At 35.7% G+C, this 22392-nt stretch overlaps 1 protein-coding gene across 1 annotated transcript; it reads right to left on the bottom strand.

Annotated features, from left to right (window-relative positions):
• Window positions 1-16610: 16610 nt before the first annotated feature.
• LOC127878802 (uncharacterized) lies at window positions 16611-18410 on the bottom strand. Its single transcript, XM_052425330.1, has 3 exons — window positions 18102-18410; window positions 17525-17656; window positions 16611-17213 (listed from the first exon to the last, which is right to left on the bottom strand). Exons 1-3 carry the CDS (start codon window positions 18408-18410, stop codon window positions 16611-16613), a joined length of 1044 nt encoding a protein of 347 aa, XP_052281290.1.
• Between the last annotated feature and the right edge of the window lie 3982 nt (window positions 18411-22392).

The raw sequence follows: 22392 nt of genomic DNA, 5'->3' as shown, positions 1-22392 counted from the left end.
TACCAGTGTCTCAATGTGTGTCACACATTGATTGTATTATTACCAGTGTCTTAAGGTGTGTCACACATTGATTGTATTATTACCAGTGTCTCAATGTGTGTCACACATTGATTGTATTATCACCAATGTCTTAATGTGTCACACATTGATTGTATTATTACCAGTGTCTTAATGTGTGTCACACATTGATTGTATTATTACCAATGTCTTAATGTGTGTCACACATTGATTGTATTATTACCAGTGTCTTAATGTGTGTCACACATTGATTGTATTATTACCAGTGTCTTAATGTGTGTCACACATTGATTGTATTATTACCAGTGTCTTAATGTGTGTCACACATTGATTGTATTATTACCAGTGTCTTAATGTGTGTCACACATTGATTGTATTATTACCAATGTCTTAATGTGTGTCACACATTGATTGTATTATTACCAGTGTCTTAATGTGTGTCACACATTGATTGTATTATTACCAGTGTCTTAATGTGTGTCACACATTGATTGTATTATTACCAGTGTCTTAATGTGTGTCACACATTGATTGTATTATTGCCAATGTCTTAATGTGTGTCACACATTGATTGTATTATAGCCAGTGTCTCAATGTGTGTCACACATTGATTGTATTATTACCAGTGTCTCAATGTGTGTCACACATTGATTGTATTATTACCAGTGTCTTAAGGTGTGTCACACATTGATTGTATTATTACCAGTGTCTTAATGTGTGTCACACATTGATTGTATTATTACCAGTGTCTCAATGTGTGTCACACATTGATTGTATTATCACCAATGTCTTAATGTGTCACACATTGATTGTATTATTACCAGTGTCTTAAGGTGTGTCACACATTGATTGTATTATTACCAGTGTCTCAATGTGTGTCACACATTGATTGTATTATTACCAGTGTCTTAAAGTGTGTCACACATTGATTGTATTATTACCAGTGTCTAAATGTGTGTCACACATTGATTGTATTATTACCAGTGTCTTAACGTGTGTCACACATTGATTGTATTATTACCAGTGTCTTAAGGTGTGTCACACATTGATTGTATTATTACCAGTGTCTTAATGTGTGTCACACATTGATTGTATTATTACCAGTGTCTTAATGTGTGTCACACATTGATTGTATTATTACCAGTGTCTAAATGTGTGTCACACATTGATTGTATTATTACCAGTGTCTTAATGTGTGTCACACATTGATTGTATTATTACCAGTGTCTTAAGGTGTGTCACACATTGATTGTATTATTACCAGTGTCTTAAGGTGTGTCACACATTGATTGTATTATTACCAATGTCTTAATGTGTGTCACACATTGATTGTATTGTTACCAGTGTCTCAATGTGTGTCACACATTGATTGTATTGTTACCAATGTCTTAAGGTGTGTCACACATTGATTGCATTATTACCAATGTCTTAATGTGTGTCACACATTGATTGTATTATTACCAGTGTCTTAATGTGTGTCACACATTGATTGTATTATTACCAGTGTCTTAATGTGTTACACATTGATTGTATTATTACCAGTGTCTTAATGTGTTACACATTGATTGTATTATTACCAGTGTCTCAATGTGTGTCACACATTGATTGTATTATTACCAGTGTCTCAATGTGTGTCACACATTGATTGTATTATTACCAGTGTCTTAAGGTGTGTCACACATTGATTGTATTATTACCAGTGTCTTAATGTGTGTCACACATTCATTGTATTATTACCAGTGTCTCAATGTGTGTCACACATTGATTGTATTATTACCAATGTCTTAAGGTGTGTCACACATTGATTGTATTATTACCAGTGTCTCAATGTGTGTCACACATTGATTGTATTATTACCAGTGTCTTAGGGTGTCACACATTGATTGTATTATTACCAGTGTCTTAATGTGTGTCACACATTGATTGTATTATTACCAGTGTCTCAATGTGTGCCACACATTGATTGTATTATTACCAATGTCTTAATGTGTGTCACACATTGATTGTATTATTACCAGTGTCTCAATGTGTGTCACACATTGATTGTATTATTACCAGTGTCTCAATGTGTGTCACACATTGATTGTATTGCTACCAATGTCTTAAGGTGTGTCACACATTGATTGTATTATTACCAATGTCTTAATGTGTGTCACACATTGATTGTATTATTACCAGTGTCTTAATGTGTGTCACACATTGATTGTATTATTACCAGTGTCTTAATGTGTGTCACACATTGATTGTATTATCACCAGTGTCTTAATGTGTTACACATTGATTGTATTATTACCAGTGTCTCAATGTGTGTCACACATTGATTGTATTATTACCAGTGTCTCAATGTGTGTCACACATTGATTGTATTATTACCAGTGTCTTAAGGTGTGTCACACATTGATTGTATTATTACCAGTGTCTCAATGTGTGTCACACATTGATTGTATTATTACCAATGTCTTAAGGTGTGTCACACATTGATTGTATTATTACCAGTGTCTCAATGTGTGTCACACATTGATTGTATTATTACCAGTGTCTTAGGGTGTCACACATTGATTGTATTATTACCAGTGTCTTAATGTGTGTCACACATTGATTGTATTATTACCAGTGTCTCAATGTGTGTCACACATTGATTGTATTATTACCAATGTCTTAAGGTGTGTCACACATTGATTGTATTATTACCAGTGTCTCAATGTGTATCACACATTGATTGTATTATTACCAGTGTCTCAATGTGTGTCACACATTGATTGTATTATTACCAGTGTCTCAATGTGTGTCACACATTGATTGTATTATTACCAGTGTCTTAAGGTGTGTCACACATTGATAGTATTATTACCAGTGTCTTAAGGTGTGTCACACATTGATTGTATTATTACCAGTGTCTTAAGGTGTGTCACACATTGATTGTATTATAACCAGTGTCTTAATGTGTGTCACATATTGATTGTATTATTACCAGTGTCTTAATGTGTGTCAAACATTGATTGTATTATTACCAGTGTCTTAATGTGTGTCACACAATGATTGTATTATTACCAATGTCTTAATGTGTGTCACACATTGATTGTATTATTACCAATGTCTTAATGTGTGTCACACATTGATTGTATTATTACCAATGTCTTAATGTGTGTCAAACATTGATTGTATTAATACCAATGTCTTAATGTGTGTCACACATTGATTGTATTATTACCAATGTCTTTATGTGTGTCACACATTGATTGTATTATTACCAATGTTTCAATGTGTGTCACACATTGATTGTATTATTACCAGTGTCTTAATGTGTGTCACACATTGATTGTATTATTACCAGTGTCTTAATGTGTGTCACACATTGATTGTATTATTACCAATGTCTCAATGTGTGTCACACATTGATTGTATTATTACCAGTGTCTCAATGTGTGTCACACATTGATTGTATTATTACCAGTGTCTTAATGTGTGTCACACATTGATTGTATTATTACCAGTGTCTTAATGTGTGTCACACATTCCAATAACAGATTCAGAGCAATAGATAATGAATCTGCAATATTATTTAAGTAATCATTTGTGTAACGTGATATTATGCGCCTTTTCAACTGTTGAATTGAGCTGAAAAGAATTAACAGGTCAAAAGAGTTAGTTAAAATGTGGTAACTGACCAATTATCCACAACTCATCTTGCTACCAGTTGTTTATAAAAATATATATTATATTCAATATTTTACATGACTGTCCCAGTCCTCTAAGCCCAAATGATCTGTAAAACAAAATTGTGTCTTTGTGTCGTATGAACGGATCTGCACTAAAACTAAATTTAAATTCACATTGTAAATCAAATCATTTCTGTTGTCAGTTGTCAAAACAAAAGTACAGTTGATATTTAAATGCATTTTTTTTCGGGATATTGTTTTAGTATGTTGATACTGCATGAACAATTGTAAGTGTATAATACTATATGAAGTGAAAACACCAAAAACAAGCAATTTTGTAGAATTGATATCCCCTGCAACATATGCTTTGTTTGAGGATGGGTGCAAATCGGACGGATGAACATACTGACAGATGGACGGACGGAGGACAAAAACTCAAAACTAAGACAGAGGAAGGTTCTTGAGCCTTCAAAATTTATTTAGGTGAATTAATAAGGCGTGCGTTTTCCACAAAAACATTCAATGTTTATATACACTCAATTTTCAGAGTGTTGCAGAGTGAACACAACATCTGCCATGATACAAAGGACCATAACTTTGGTTTTAACAGATGGTGTACAATGCCATTTGGCGTGCATCATCCTCTTATGCATATATATACTCATACCAAGTTTCAATGAAATCCGCCAAAGCTCTTCAAAGATATGGCTCCGGACACAAACGTGCCTATAGTAAAAAGCATTTTTTCAAGATACAAAGGGCCATAACTCGGTTTTTAACAGATGGTGTACAATGCCATTTGGCGTGCATCATCCTCTTATGCATATATATACTCATACAAAGTTTCAATGAAATTCGCCAAAGCACTTCCAAGATATGGCTCCGGACACAAAAGTGACAGACGGACGGATGGACTGACGGACAGCCGGCCGGAGGGACAACGCCAAAACAATATCCCTCCGCCTCTGGCGGGGGATAAAAAACAACAATTGCGATAGACTCCTATAAACATAGCATATACTGTAAGATGCGCATAATATCACTTTAATCTAATATGATACCATCAACATAAAGTGATTGCTGGGAATCTCCAAAATGTGCCAGTGGTTGTTTCTTCTGTAATTTTCAAATTTTGTATCCATGTGTGTTCATAGAAAATAAATCTTTTTACTTGTTGCAATGCCTCTTTTGAAAATATAATTTTCTCTTATCACTCAACAATTCAAATGGACAGTAAACATCCTCCATTTATAATCCCTATAAGGACTTATCCTCTTAAAAAACGCACTTTCTACTTAAACAAAATTTTATGTTTCACAGAAAGTCAGGAGAACTCTTCCATCAATTACATTTATCACAAGGGCTGAACATGCTGTAGAGTAAATAATAAATTGTCATTTAATACAAACAAGTGGTCTTATCTGGTTCTGGTACCTATACATACATAATACACAGGCGTTTATTGTTGTTGTAGTGAAGAATGGCAGTGTGACTGATGGTCTCTGTTTCTTAGTTCCACCTGAGCCCTTGACACTTGTTTTGCTTTTTTTTAATGAAATACTGCTCTTGTCATTATGTCTGTAACAAACACCTCACACAATAATCTGTATTTTCAAACTCACATGGAGTTAAAGGTACAAGCAGAGCTTTCTCATGGACAAAACACCCATCCCTGGTAAATGTTTTTGGAGTAAGAACAGATCTCCATATTTTTCATTAATTTAGCTTAAGTAAGTTCTGGAACTTTATGGCATGATGCAGATTTTAGGTCTCAATTTTAGCAACATAAATTTTTGTGTAACCAAACAAAATTACTTGCATGTACCGTCATAAGCATCTGTATCTTAAAACAATATTGTGTCATCCAAGTACTTGCGTTATGACAAGATTGAGATTTTACGGACAGCCAGTCAACCAATCAGAAACAGAGTAGCCTGGTCATGTGGTAAATTGAAATTAAAACTGATATCAAACATTAATGTTTTCTATAAAAAAACTAAACCTATTTGCATATGTTTGACATTAAATGTGCACATATGCTCAAAGAATTAAAGAAGGCATATACAACTTCTAAGCGAATCTAGTTGCAATAACCTAACTGCGAATGATCAATCAACTTTCTTACGATTGAGAGGTCGCGGTGGTGTAGTGGATGAGGTGTCCGCCTAGCGATCGGGTGTTCGTGGGTTCGCTCCCTACTCTGGCAATCTCATTATCTCCTCCACAGACACCAAGTACTGGTTCTTCCCAGGAAACGGACTCGACAATGTCCACATCTGCCTATAATAGGGCTACCTGTAATAGTCAGCAATTGTACTGTAGGAAGTACGAAGTAAAAGTAGAAGATTGCATGCAGACAAAAATGGTGAATTAATATCAAAGGGAGGCTACTTATCACACGATATTTTGTTCAAAACAGTGTACCCTTGTTTTTTCTATATTAAAAAAAGAAAAAGAATTCGTCAAAACACGAAACAACTTTGATTGCGACAACACAGTGTTTTCTCTTTTTTCCACTAGCGGTAAATATAAGAGGGTGTGTGTATGGGGGGGGGGGCTACACTATCAAGTGATAACGAGCTCAGGCCCGTAGCCAGGGTTTTGAAAAGGGGCGGGGGTGCGAATTTTCCCATCAACGAATGTTATTTAGCAACGAAGTGGCGAAGGGGGTAGGTGCGAGGGGGGGGATGTTTCCCTCCTGCAATCGGGGGTTTGAAGGTCCTTCCCCTAGAAATATTTTGAAAATGAAATGTAAAACACTGCATTCTGGTGACTTTTTATCTGTATTAAGAGACTGACGTTATATCTCTCGCATTTTTATATGAAATTTCCCTTGCATTGACCATACTCAGTGACTGAACGACATGTATATGATATAAAATATCATAATTTATTGGAACCTTCATAAAATTAGTGTATTTTACCATTTCAAAATTTTACCCATCATGAGTCAAGCAAATATTTGACTTTTTTAAAAACAATAGTATGTTTCTGCTACTATGGATATTACCTGAGAGGCCTAGCATTGCTCTAAACGTGCTAAATGTGTATTGTACAACAAACAGTGTTTAACAAATCTGGGTCATCTCTAATTTGCATCAATACCAGGGTGCAGATCACGCGACTTTGTTAATGGAAGTCAACACACCGGTTAGTGCTGCTTTTTTCCAAATGACTTTGTAAAACATGTTTTCTTAAAAAGTTCAACTAGTGCATAAAAGATAGGTTTTTAAGCTGCGTGTGTCAATGTGCAATACAGCAGAATTACTTTATATAATACGCATGTGTTCTTTTTTCAAAAAAATCATTTATACTGCGCAAATTGAATTTTTGTCACCGATTTCAGACCTATTCTCAAGGATCGGAACAAACTGCAAGAAAAACTGTCTTGTATGCACTAAAGATTTTTGCAAATGTATTTCAATTACGTGACATATTTGTTGAAATAAAGTTCTGAACGGTGTGCTTACATTCTGTCCAGCTCGTGTGTAAATACCTGAAAACCAGGCTGATTCTGCTGCCTGAATACTAAATATAAACAATACGGTATAACTGGTTACTTTTTCTTTTGTCAACTATTTTTAACAAATTAGTTATCTGTTTTCTAAACGAATTTCAGAAACATATAAAACTTAAGGCTTCCTAAAGACCCTATAACCACAATCTACTGGCCCTTTGGTCTCACAGTTCTTAACATTGTATACCAGGACATTGAAAAAAATGACTAATTTGCCCATTTGCCCATTATGCTCAAGATCCGTCACAATTAATGAACACTAAACATTAACGTCCACCTGATCAAATGTTATAACGGTTTAAATTCATTATAACAGCATAGATCGTATCACATGCTGCTGTCAAAACTTCTATTGATTTCAGCAATTCTGCGGATAAAAATTGTAAATAAAAATCACGGTCTTTCTTGGAAATGACTTCATAGAGAAATTTAATTATATAGTGACCTGTCGGTACCATATTGAATTCAACATTATTGTAACGCTTAAATACGAAGACTCACTGGGTTCAGGGAAAAGATAAATAACCGTTTTTGCGTCGAATAAAGGTGGGTGCAACTTATAGTACACATTTTTTCATTGTCAAAAAACATTGGGTGCGAACGCACCCAACGCTTCCCCCCCCCCCCCCCCCCCCCCCCCCTGGCTACGGGTATGGGGATAACGTTTATAGCTTCGATTCTGAAAATCTTTACCTTGTCGTGAAGATCCGAAAGGACGTCATGAGAATGTGGCATATGTTGTGCAAGGTCTTCCCGACGCACTTAGGTACGCAAGAGCGGTCTTCACGGTATCACTAAGCCGTATGGGTTCCTATATTATAATAACTATGTTTCCTCTTGTAAAGTTCCACGTTAGCATCACGTTTTTACTACGTTCACCGCGCCATATACGGTAAATACTGTTCCGTGCTCTGGTAGGTATCAGTCTTTGTGTTTTACTAGCTTCCGGATATTGAATGGATCATGTCATTAAAACTCAATGGAAGGAAATTTTAAAGTTGCCGTCGACCACCACAATTTGTAGAGCAAGAAAACGTACATTAATCTAATGCCAGCGAAACTGTTAGCTTATTAAGTAAATTGAAAAATGAGGAGCGTGCGCATACGTCATCCAAGGTTATATCAGATTCGAGTAATGACTAAGAACATTCATTTGTAGAATGGTTAGATATTCAACTTATCTTCGCATTACAAGAAACTGACGACAAACAAGGACGACGCAAAGAAGAATGAAACATGACGTCGAAAATTATTCTTCGCCTATATTTATGCACATTCTAGTGTGATTGGGCAGGTTATCAGCTCACTTTTATATTAATTTCGTCCACGATAGCTTTTTACGAACTAAAACGGATTTCTCAAACGGTGTTTCGTGACACCGTGAAGTCAAAACCATACGTGTCGGGTACACATTACTGGTAGCAAGGTACCGAATCCGCGTTTTCCACCTCTAGCGTTTCTTCGGCTGGTATAACAGAGAAATTTGACATTTTATCATGCACGCTGGCAAAAAACTTAGCTTTTTGTTCGATCATCTTTATAAACTTGATGCGAAAATATGTCAGTTTTGAGAATTACAAAAATGTGTACCGCGGATACGCTGAACGAATTTTTTGAATATCCATTTAAGATCGATGTAAATTGGAGAAGAAAATCTTATGGCTTTGGGGCGTAATTCACAGACGTTTCTAATGGTCAGCCATATTTTTATTTTACCATACGATTTATGTTTATGAGTCTCTTTTCGAGCGAGACTTCGTATAAGCCAACGAAAAAGCATATTTTATTCCACTCACCAAACCAAGATACGACTCTCTTGTACATTAATTCAAACGATTTAACATGGCGGAGTATTGTTAGCGTGTTTGTAAATGCTAAATTATAGGCTATAAAATTAAAAGATGCACATTAAGTCAAAGAATGGGGTAAATCTGTGAGCATATGTTCAAATTTAAATGACATGTAAAAAGAAGATGTCACGATTGGTAGAGACACGAAAAAGGTTTCATTAGACAACGATTATGTCAAACTGATTACTGCTGGAATGGCGGTGTGCAGTTCCAGAAACATATCAATTCTGGAAGTTGCAGTATCAATTCTTGTTACTCTATATAATTAAGTTGACAAGTATAAAATTAAAAAAAAAAAATTGTCATTTTTTTACCAGCAATGGATGTAAAGTATTATGCACTTAGGTTTTTTTTTGGACTACATGTATTTAAAAACTGCTTATGCATATAAATTGTTGTTTAACTTACTTTCGAGATAAAACGTATTATTAAAAACGATGGACAAGCAGCTTGAATAATGGCTTAGAAGTTCTCGAGTTATTTCTACATCACATGGATGGGATGAGAGTGATACGAAAGCTGTACGAGCAAATAAAGAACGCATACAGAAGGCGGCCAAACGTGGGCGGGTCAGCGAAACGGCAGCACCATGCTCAGGAATGCGCTTCTGTACCTATATCAGGTCTTTACTATGTACATGCGGTCTCTTCAAGGTTCGAACTGCGTCCATGTTCCTTACAGAGCTCCACCACGTATGTTGAGTATGCTAAAAACTCTCCGCGGCTTGTAACATGTCCGAGAAAGCCATCGTCACGTCCTGTACACTGTGGAAGTAATAAAGACAAGCATTGGTGCGGTGGCACTAATTAGAGAGGTGCAAAAGGGAGCTAAGCAGAAAGAGTCACGATGCGCTAATTTTAATTTACAAGTATTGTATAATGTATAATTATCGGTGACAAAACCATTTAAACCAGTTATATTTTCATCGGCGTTATATCTCGTGCGATACATGTATCAAAAGTGTGATTTAAAAAGATAGAATCCCCCAACCGAAAATCAGGGATCCTTCCTGTATTCGGTCGCTTTTGGTACAATAACGGAAGCAAATGTGTACCTGTCGCTAACGGTTGATTTACATAAATATGAAAGCCAAGAAAACTATTTTTTCACATCGTACTTAGATCAAATTTAATAATTGATTGGCATTTATATATTTACTTATGTATTTATTTATGAAGGCAAGATATCATTTTTGAACGTGAACCCTTTGATATCTTGCAGAAAAGTAGAACTCATAAACCTGTTGTAAAACATATTTTAATAATTCTTTTTCTCTCAAAAACTGGCCACAGTTGTCAGGGTCAGTGGTTTAATATACAATTTGTAAGGGAAACAACCTTGCGGTGTTCATAAGCGAGTATCTCATGCATCTTAATCCGTATCAACAACAAGGATTGGATAATCTAACGAAAGTTATCAGAACAGAACATAATATCTTGATAACAGTAACTTAAATATTCTTTGATCATAAGCTTCAATTTAAACAATCCTACTCTTTATAAAAGCTTTCATCTATTAATTTCTGCTTTTATGTAGCAGATTGTATTGCTATGACGTTTTCAAGCAACCACTCAAGATTCCAAACATAAATTTAATACGTTATGTCTAGACGCACTTACATCAATATATTTTGGGCGACAAAATCGATTCGTTCTTATCTTAATTCAAAGTATAATTTTGAAGTTCGTAAATTATCCAGCCGATTAGCTGACCTTGGATAGACATTTTTGCCTACAAGGTCACCTGATGGACGCCTTGGTATTGAATAGTTCAACACACCGTCTGTGCATAGAATTCTTCTGGGTATAGCTCTAATCAAACCCCAGCCGTTATGAACAGGTTTTAACGAATCAAACGTTGTTGTTCATCGTTTCCATATTGTATTAGTTATTTGCTACCCACGTTTCATTAACGACTGCAAACGACCGATATACTGGGTCCATCCAGTTGCATTCAATCTTTTCTAACGTGGGTATATGTTGGTTTACCTTTTGGAAATCTGGGAGAAACTGAACACTGGATACAGAATATGTGGGGCACAGAAACTTGTGCACTTTATGTTGAAATAGATATGAGCCGTGCTTTGTGAAAAAGGGGTTTAATGCATGTGCATAAAATTTCTTCCCAGATAAGCACGTGCAGTCCGCACACGCTAATCCGACTATCCGCGAAAACTAGATTTTTGCTAAAAAGAGAATTTCTGTAAAAAAAAAATATCATAAAAGCGGAAAATGTCGTCCCTGATCAGCCTGTGCGGACTGCGCAGGCTAATCTGGGACGACACTTTTCACACATCCATTAGACCCCCTTTTCACAGAGCGAGGCTCATATAGTAAAGCTATGGGCAATCTCAGAGTTACTACACTTTGGGACTTTTCTAACGCATCCATCACTTTTCCAACTTGAATAGTTATGAGTAAAGATATTGATTTAAAATTTTACATATGATCATTTGACTACATTCTATGCAATCTGCTCACAATAAAATCATTCATCCGTGACGATTGGACGCTTTAGCACGTGGGGTAGGCGTGCTTCCATATTTTTGCACGTGGGCATGGTGAAACGCGATTTACATGTAATTCTAGTTTTATTTCAAGTTAATTATTTTAGGTGGGTTCACACACAAGGAAAACATGAAATTAATTTACAAAACAAAATATAGCTCGTATGAATATTTAGAAGCGCAATCGCGCACTTTGCATTTTGCAGGCTACCTTCCCCACTTGCAAAAGCGTCCGATCATCACAGATGAATGATTTTATCGTTAGCTTGCACATAATGTAGTCAAATGATCACATGTGCAATTTTAAATAAAAATATTTACTTATTACTGAAATATATAATTTTTCAAACGTGTTGCGTTAGAAAAGTCACTAAGTGTAGTAAAACTCGATATACATATTATTCCAATTTAATTTCAATTTCATCATTCTAGGTGAGTTTTTATACAAGAAAAACATAACATTAATTGAAGAAAAACAATATGGCTCGTATGAATATTCACAAGCGCAACGGCTCAATCGGCATGTTGCAAGCCGGTCAGTTATTAAGACGTGTAAGTTTATGCGTTTTACTTTTCACATTGTTATTATTTTACGTTGTACGAGTTTGCGAATTTGACTTTTGAAGTGACGTTTTTAATTTGTTAGGTTTGATATTTGGTTGTTTTTTCAATTTCAATTAAATTTTCAAGAATTATCAAATATGTATTGAACTATTCTTGGTCCAAATTTCAACACAATACGTTCAAAAATAAGGGAGCTATATTGATATGATTAAGTGATGCGTTAAATAGGTATCCAATTGTATTTAAACAGCCTATTTAGAAATCAAAACGCTGATATCGTGGGAAGACTGTGAAAAAGAAAGAACTACCGTAAACATGGTGCAGAATCAACGGGGTTTTCAGGGGTTTGCACACGGGATTGACAGAATGTAAACACACCGCTAAAAGCTTTTTTTTTGCAAATATCTAAAGTTATTGAAATTAGTTTCCAAAAATTTTTAAGTACATAAGACAGTTATTCTTGACGTTGGTGCCGATATCTTAAAGGGATCTTTTCACGCTTTGGTAAATTGACAAAATTGAAAAAAGTTGTTTCAGATTCGCAAATTTTCGTTTTAGTTATGATATTTGTGAGGAAACAGTAATACTGAACATTTACCATGGTCTAATATTGCCATTATATGCATCTTTTGACGATTTGAAAACCTAAAAATTATAAAGCGTTGCAACGCGAAACGATTGAATAATTTGGAGAGTTCTGTTTTTGTCGTTAAATTTTGTGAAACTACGAAGATTGCTTATATAACGTATAAAATACACCACGTATGTGTACTCGGCGGAATAGCTCAGTAGGCTTAAGCGTTTTTACTTCAGGACTCTGGCAGGACTCCAGGGGTCACTGGTTCGAAACCTGCTCCGGGCAATGTTCTTTTCCTTTTTTAAATTCTATTCTTGATTTTTTACTGAAGCTTTTACGATCCAATGTTTACATTTATCAATATAAAGCATTAAATGAATAAGTTAAAAAATGCCAAAATCTGTGAAAAGGCCCCTTTAAGGTATAAGAATAAATCCTTGAATACATCTGAAATCGGTGACGAAATTTCACGTTGCGAGAAGCATAATAGGTGTACACTTGCGCCCTTTAAATATTCATACATTAAAACAAACTGGCTTATATAATCTTAATGTAAGAACCCACATAAATGATAAAATTGAAATATATTTAGAAGTATATTGCGTTTCACCATGTCCACGTGCCAACAGATGACACCACATACCCCACGTGCTAAAGCGTCCGATTGTAAAGTATGAATGATTTTATCGTGAGCTTGCTCAGAATGTAGTCAAATGATCACACTTATAATTTTTTTATCAAAATCTTAACTTATAACTGAGATATTCAAGTTTGCGTTGTCCGTTAGAAAAGTATCCAAGTGTATAAGATGGTTTAGGGCGAAGTCTCCAAGTGTATAAGATGGTTTAAGGCGAAGTCTCCAAGTGTATAAGATGATTTAAGGCGAAGTCTCCAAGAGTATAAGATGGTTTAAGGCGAAGTCTCCAAGTGTATAAGATGGTTTAGGCCGAAGTCTCCAAGTGTATAAGATGGTTTAGGGCGAAGTCTCCAACTGTATAAGATGATTTAAGGCGAAGTCTCCAAATGTATAAGATGATTTCAGACGAAGTCTCCAAATGTATAAGATGGTTTAAGGCGAAGTCTCCAAGAGTACAAGATTGTTTATGGCGAAGTCTTCAAGTATATAAGATGGTTTAAGGCGAAGTCTCAAAGTGTATAAGATGGTTTAAGGCGAAGATCCGCTTCATACCACATTTGGGCAGCTTGCAAGATCGTGTGCCTCTGGTTCAACACCAAAGCATTTAAATTTGACACATAAGGATAATAATGTGCATCGATGCTTTATACTACGATGACACGGATGTTGCATGTGCACGTTGTTATGTATGTCATGAAAACTAACGACTAAGTTGGTCGAGGAAAGGACTTGATTATTCGTGGTGACTGACTGGTTGAAACGAGGTAACTCGTGGAAACGACATAGTAAGTTGCGAGAACGAGATAAGTGTGTTGTGGTAAGAATAGCATGTTTAGTGTAAGTACCCTAGCTCCATATTGTCATGGGCCAAGGAGAATAAGTGTTTGCATAAAAATCATGGGTATAAAAACTGTTGTTCCGTTTTAACAGTCTTAACTTAAATGCCTTGAAGAATTTAAGGCTTAATGAATATTTTATATACCTTTTGCGCTGTCCGTCAGTATGTCAGTTCCTCCGTCTGTCTGTCACAAACCTTTATGGCTTTATCTCAGAAACTATTTTAACACAAAACTTCAAAGATGTATAAATGCAAATGAGCAGAAGGCGGGGATAACAATTAAACGACTTTGCTTGTGTGTTTTTTTCTGGAAGGATTATCGGTTTGAATCATTTCTCATTTACATAAAAATCAATGTAATCTTCTACTTTTATCATTTTATACAATCTAAAATAAAAATGAAAAGTACATTTATTGGAACTGAACATCATTAAGTGCATGGTTTGTAATGATGGGTTATGCTCTGAACCAGTCGATCTCTTCGTGAAGGTTTATGTCCTTACTGTTGATGTGTATATATAGGATCTGGCACGAGTTGTCATATTATACCATATTTTATTAACCGAGTTCAGGAATTGTGTTAGTAAGCGAGCCTTTGGCGAGCTTACTAACGAATTTTTTTTGGACGAGTTTAATAAAATATGATATGATATGACAACGAGTGTCAGATCGTTTTGATCACATGCTTTTAAATGAGCAAATTAAATAAATATTTACGCAAACGTAATGATAAATCCATTACGGCGTTGCAACGTCATTTCTGCAAAATAACAAAATGCGATTGGTCAATAAACGAAAACTAAGCCAATGAAAACGCTTTAAAATGTTGTATTACACATGTGTAATATTATATAAATATTACGTGAGGGTGACAGTAAATTTGTCAAGTTGAGGAAATACTGTCAACCGAGGCGAAGCCAAGGTTGACAGTATTTTTCCGAAGACATGTCAGACATGTAATATTTATTTTATTATTCGTCCGAACAAAGTATTCAAACATGAACAGTTTATCTGAACCATGAACAATTTTAATATTTAATAATTGTATCTAATTTCAGCAATGAACAACCATTACTATGTCGAGTGGTTCAGATTTTCGGGCCGAGCAAAATGAACTTCGCTTTATTCGGAACCGACCTAGTAATCGGTTTATCCCATCAATTTTCTTAGTCCTCAATTATTTTTTTAAAAATATATTACCAAACCAGCTTTCCGTTTTTTATTTTCATCACTTGATTACGCAATTTATGACGTACACGTGTGACGTCATTTCGGTGACGAAACATTTTGGGACAACACTATGGACGTGGTGTTTTTCTAACAATAAAATATTTGTTTAAAGCATCGAACGAATCCAAAACGTATTTCGGATTGTGTGTTTGTTACACCTTAAGAACAAGATCAGACACTGAAGTGTATATCGTTGTAACTTTATTGTTATTAGCATTGGATTAAAGTTGCCATTGAGGTAAGCGTGTCGTTTATACTAATTTTTTTTTTGTATAACTCCTTTCAAAGCTTAAATATTGGCATTAATCTGTTCTATTGCACAGTTTAAGCTGCAATCGATATTTTAATTATCCAAATAGTACAACGGACATGCAAAACTGCGTACTGCGCTTTCGCGAATGGGACAGTATATTTTTTTTACCATTCCGCACGTGATTGCTAAGGTAGCGGGCGACAGTATTTTTTTGGACAGTAATTTTTCTCCCGCTGGTGGAACGTGATTGCTATGGTAGCGGGCGACAGTATTTTTTGGACAGTAAATTTTTTCCCGCTAGGTCTGACAGTATTTCTATGTCACGGTGGCCTACTGGGAGTTTAGCATTGTAAATAAAAGTTAGGTATAATAAAACAAAAATATGTAATGGCTGTATTACATGGGAAACAGGGTATAGCATGTGATAAATTGTTATTCTACTTAATCCTTACCGCTTATTAAATAACGTGCATGTTCGCGCGTTTAAAAAATAGCATCAAAATGGTTTTTATGTTAAATATTTATGTTGAAATTGATACGTGTCTGGAGTATATCTTTGAAGTCGAATAAAAGCGCGGGAATATGGTTTAACCATATTTATTCCAGACTGTGTTAAACAATATTAGTTACAAGCACAGGCCCGTAGACAGGGGCGTAGCTAGCATTTTTTGAGTTGTAGGCCCGCTTATGGTACATAAAAACGGGGGGACCGGTGGTCCTCCCCCTGAATTTTTTTAAATCCTATAACGCCTGTGGTGAGATTTAAAGAATATCTAGACAAATAATTAGATAAGAAAATATAATACTTTGGCCTATTTTCTTAAATATTTTACTTTTTTATCTCAATGTCAGGGAACTAAATTTTACAGTATTATCTTTATACCAGAGAACAAATTTGTGTTGAGTGTAAAACTTACTCATAGTCGTTCTATTACACTTATTGTTCAAACAAGTGCATCAATTACATAAAATCAATAATTCTACACTTAACCCAGGCAAATGTGTTGATGATTTCATCGATCGAAACATCCGTTTCTCTGTGAATGTGTAGGAGTCCTAAATCAGACAGCCTTTCGCCAGACTTGGTGCTTCTCATGTGCGATTTGATACGTCGCATAGAACTGAAGGAACGCTCACACGAGGCTGAGGTAGCTGGCATTGTGAGCAGGATTGCTAGTACACGGTGTATAGCCGGGTATGCTGCCTTTGGTGTAACATCCAGAGTATCGATAAGAGTGTCTGGCTTCTGAACGTTGTTGTTCCACCGTACCTTCCAGCGCCAAACTTCGCCCGCAAATGCATCTCTAGTCGAGTCTATGTCGCTTTCATAACTCGTGTAGATTTGATTCATCTGTTCATCATTCAGGTTATCCAACCTTGTTGACAGAAGTAGCTGCGCACAGAACCTTTCCTGGTTGATGAGCACCCTTTCTGTGATCTCTCCAACAAGGTGATCGACAAAGACGTTGAACAAGGCAATCCGCCAGTATGTCAACGGATCTCGTATAGCGTAGTTTGCCCTGTTCCGCTGATTGGGATTTTGACGAGGTACACTTGCATGGATCTAAGATTAAATCGTTTACTGTTAACGTGTGAAATTACTTTTTTATGTCCATAGATCATAGATAGACTCATACACAAATGGACTTTATAAAAGTTGTCCTAAATTGTCAATCTGATTGAAGCCGGGATAAAAGGCACGCTATACAAAATAAAAATCGACTAAGGGTATGTTTTATGCACTGAACACTTATCTATTGATTTGATAGAATGGTATCACTAGTTCGGATTTTGTTTGATGAATTTGTTGTTTTAACTATTCTACATTCTAATTATATCTCTGTCATATAAGCATATAGTATTTTGGAAACTTACATTGAATTCGGCCGCTATATTTACAGCTTTCTCGAAGAGCGCATCAAACACCGCATCATCTTGTAGCTCAGCACGAAGAATGCTTGTTATAACTCCAGCTTCTCGCACAGCCTCTATCAAGTCCATGTCGACCTGAAATCGAATATCAAATTGTTGTCTTATGGCGGTGGGAAAATGATATTTTTTTTTATTCAATGCTAATCAATCAATATAGAAATTTAATCAGTCAATACATTCCTATAAAACTAATTTCAATGAGTATAAACGCGTATATTGTCGAATAATTATATTTGAATTTCTACATTAGATTCGTTAGATACGAAAAGAGTTATATTGCTTATAATAAAAGTGAAACTCTGATTGACTGTGTAACCAGACCTTTGAGAGTAATCACGTTTATGACGACGAAGAAGAATTCCAAGTTTGAAACCAAATATATCAAAAAGATTTGTATTGTACAACGCGACGACGGGGTCGAGTAGGCCTCAAAGGAGAAGGCTAAACAATGTTTCGAACACTTGAGCTAGAAACAAACCTATTGCAGTATTGCTGTTAGTCCAACGAGAGAGCTGAGTACGTGGTCACAAGTGTCAAGAGTGAGGATGAACTCAAATCTCAGTATAGCCCGTACATGTTCCCCAGCTTTCACGTCACCATCATTCTCAGGATGTTCGAGGGCATGGATCACAACACTGAAAGCCTTTACGAACGTCGTCAGTGCTTCTGCCCGGCTCATCCAACGTGTTTCACAGAGCGTCTTCAGCTTCTGACGACCTTCCATTTGTTCACGTGTTACTTGATCTTCTGACAGCTCGGAGGTGAACGCTTCTAATCGTTTTGCGGAGTAGGAGAAGACAAATCCAATACCCTGAACGATTTGCATCATGGTCCGTGCACACTGGAGTTTACATGTATGGACTAAAGCTAGGTTCAGACAATGCGATTTGCAATGAACATACGTTGCAAGAGAAACACGTTCTCGAATTAATGCTTGTACGCCATTATACCTGCCGGACATATTGCTTGCGCCGTCATAGCATTGGCCTCGAAGTTTCATAATGTCAATATAAAGAAGTGAAACTCCAGCTGCTGGAGCAGTATTGAATTCTTATTAAAAAAAAAATCTTAACATAATAATAAAAACACAATACCGCCACCAGCCTCTGACGGCTGAAAATATAACAACATCGAAGATATGTACGGGGATACACGCTACTGCATCCACGCAGCACACATCAAACTGTTGTGCAATGCAATATAAAGAAGTGAAACTCCAGCTGCTCGAGCAGTATTGATATCTCATTAAAAACAATTCTTAAAATAATAATAAAAACACAAGTCCACAGTCCTGCAGATGTTGCAATATGATATTCGCAAAAACCACTCCTCTTATTGAACTGCACGTTACAAATCCAATAATTCCTCATGTAGCTCATATTTCCCCTCTTTTAGTTCCAGAAAACGTAGGCATATTGATAGTTGTTCCTTTGTTGAACAGTCGGTGCATTCATCGGCCATTATTGCAAAATATTCTACATTTTTGCAACGGGAAATGATTCTCTGACGTACGTAATCATCACATAATCCAATCAACTCATTTTGGATGTTTGGACTTGTATAATTATTTTGCATTTTCTTTGCCATGTTTCAGGTGGTTATCCAGAACAGGGTCGGATTCTGCATTCAATTTCAGAATAGCCATGAAATTACTTTTCTCTTCTATGTGACCCCTGAGGGCCATACTTTGCTTGCTCAACAAAAGAATTACTTTGATTATTTGGCCTAATATGTGCCTATTTCTTTCAACAGTCTCTTTAGCTGAATTAGAACGTTTACAGAAATTGAATCTTTTGTTCCTTCCATAACGTCCACGAAATTCTCCGACATGGCGACACTGGCATTATGGCTATAACCGAGATGCCTCTTTACGACAAGTTTTTCCAGTCATGAAACGGAAGTGAAGCTTAAGCGTTTGCCTTATTATTGTCGAACAGGAGACACGGGGCACATATTACTGCATCCTTAGACACTGAGTTCTTCAACCACGGATAGTTTTTTTTAGCAAATTAGCGTTGAATCTTCTTATCTTGTCACCAATCAGTCTAGAAAACATAATAAACGGGAAAGTTAGCACTGTGGGCGGGGAGGGGTGTTTGGGGTTGGCTTATTGTGGTTCGGATGTCCGGCCCGGTATTCATAATACATGGAACGCTAAAAAGGGACTGTTTATATACGTGTCTAAGGATGCAGTAATATGTGCCCCGTGTCTCCTGTTCGACAATAATAAGGCAAACGCTTAAGCTTCACTTCCGTTTCATGACTGGAAAAACTTGTCGTAAAGAGGCATCTCGGTTATAGCCATAATGCCAGTGTCGCCATGTCGGAGAATTTCGTGGACGTTATGGAAGGAACAAAAGATTCAATCGTTTGTAAACTTTCTTATTCAGCTAAAGAGACTTTTGAAAGAAATAGGAACATATTAGGCCAAATAATCAAAGTAAATCTTTTACTGAGCAAACAAAGTATAGCCCTCAGGGGTCACATAGAAGAGAAAAGTAATTTCAATGCATAATAACTATGCATTATACAGAAAACAAATATCTATTTGTAACAAAGATTCCAATTCCATTTTGCGGGGACCGGCTTCTTGGGTCTTCTTAAATTTTGCTTTCACTACTTCTTATGATTTCAACAATTCTACGGTTAAAACTTGTAAATAAAAATCCCACACTATCTTGGAAATGACTCAATCGAAAAATTAATATGGAATCCTGTCGGTTGCATATTGAATACAACATTATTTAACGCTTAAATACGAAGACTCACTGGGTTCCTGGAAAAAATTAATTTCCTTTTTTGCGTCCAATAAAGCTGGGTGCAACTTAGAGTACAATTTTTTTACTCGTCCGTTGCGAAGGCACCCCAAAGTACCCCCCACCCCCCCCCCCCCCCCCCGGCTATGGGTATGAAGCATCATTCGTTTATAGGATTGGAACGTGAGCTAAGCTAGTAGGGTTCCTTTCCTCAGTAATATATTTACAAGCTAAGTGACGGTAATTGCATTTTAACACACAAATCAATGGATAATGATTCGAGGTTTAACAAATATATGAGTAAAATTGGAATCAAATGTGTTTTTAGAAAATTTTGAAACAAGGTATTAAGAGATAAAATTTTGATGCAATTATAATCAAAGAAATTATTTGTAAAACAAATGTTGAAACATTTACTTGTTCGAGTCATATTCTTATCGTATTTGAAAGCATTTCAGTAAATACAAATTTGTCTTAATATTTTCTCGTATATATGTGTTTTATTTTAAAACGCAAAATTCTATCTCATATATAGCGATACCAGATGCAAAATCAAATTCATTCACTTGTCCGAGCCACAGGTGGTTAACGTGTGGCTATGATATTAATTAGTAAAAACATCATTTAAAAAAAAAATGATCAGATTATAACAAAGTTATGGCTGTTAAAAGCGATGCACCCTGTTTTCGGGTCATTTTGAGTTGAATACCTTGTTATATATCTATTTGATATTTTTTTCAGAGAAGTTGGTTTTTCGTTATAATTTGATTATTTTTCATTCAAAATGAAGTTTTTTACCAAATAATATCATAGCCACACGCTAACCACATGTGGTACGAGCGATCTTCATACTCGTCGGCCGGTAAAGACATTTATAAATTGCCAGATCCAGGACAGTGTTTACAATTGATATTTTAAATTCAATATTATCCATGTAAACGAAAGTTTGTTAATTTTATCATAAATCCAAATGTATATACGTCATACGTGCTTTTGTTCATTTATTGTAATTGGTAACCAGTTTTACAGCTTCAATTAAGAACTGATGTAGAGTTATACAAAGGTGTTTCCACAATGTTTCTGAAATAATGTTATTTAATATACTAGTAATTTTAAGATGTTCCTGAAAAAAATCCGAGATTGCTATTTGACATATAATGTAAAACATTACAACTGGCTTGTAAACATATTTCAATTAAACTCTGAGACGCCCAGACTGCCCAATCTCCACAAACACTTCACTTTTTATCGTTTAATAGACTATTTGTTCAGTTTCTACTCGTTGTTTATCAAATGAGTCTGCAATTTTTACATGTTACAGTTGGTATGCACATGTTATCAGACTGTATCCGCCTGCATTGTAGTTAACGGCATCTAACCCTGGGCGTTTAAAGGTATGTTAAAGTGATATAACTGTCTAGTTTGTTTACACAAAATTTCTAATTTATTTCCATTTCTGATCATTTTATCTGTAAATGTCAGAAATACAGTATTTTTATTGTCAACTCGCATCTAACAATTGATTTTGTTTGAAACACGCATCCGTGTGCCTTGCATATTCTCAACATCTTACATAACTTAACCCATTTATGCCTAGCGTCTTGGAAAAAGGCCTTGGCAAACAGCGGAGACCCAGATGAGACGCCGCATGATGCGGCGTCTCATCAGGGTCTGCGCTGTTTGCTTAAAGGAATTTCTGTAAGAAATTTTCTAAACATACAAATAAATATACTATACATCCCTAATTTTGGAAATAAATTGATCATATTTAGAAGGATGGGAGAGTCCACTAGGCACAAATGGGTTAAATACCCAGAACAGCAGAACTGTCTGTAAAATATCAAATACGAACCGTGTTACTTTGCTTCTAAGCTGTTCTACTTTGAATGATTAAAGTGCTTGTTATTTTGAGGTCGCTCTTGAAGCTCTATCACCTAAGCGTAACTTGGTAAGATGAAAATAGAAAAAAGAAAATGGCGTTTGTTTTCTTGTATTTTTTTCTATGCTGTAAGCACTGAGTAAATACTATACTAAATTAGCTGTAAAACATAAATC

The sequence above is a fragment of the Dreissena polymorpha genome, chromosome 4 (assembly GCF_020536995.1).
Source record: "Dreissena polymorpha isolate Duluth1 chromosome 4, UMN_Dpol_1.0, whole genome shotgun sequence".
In the NCBI taxonomy this organism is placed as follows: Eukaryota; Metazoa; Mollusca; class Bivalvia; order Myida; family Dreissenidae; genus Dreissena; species Dreissena polymorpha.
Note: the sequence above shows the minus strand (reverse complement) of the source record. Positions and strands in the feature narration are given on the sequence as shown.

Excerpts from the sequence above, each read along its gene's own strand:
- LOC127878802 (XM_052425330.1), bottom strand. The coding sequence starts at position 18,410 with ATGATGCAAATCGTTCAGGGTATTGGATTTGTCTTCTCCTACTCCGCA. Across the intron at positions 17,657-18,101 it reads CTCTTGACACTTGTGACCAC|GTCGACATGGACTTGATAGA; the intron begins GTACTCAGCTCT and ends ATTCGATTTCAG. Across the intron at positions 17,214-17,524 it reads ATATAGCGGCCGAATTCAAT|ATCCATGCAAGTGTACCTCG; the intron begins GTAAGTTTCCAA and ends ATTTAATCTTAG.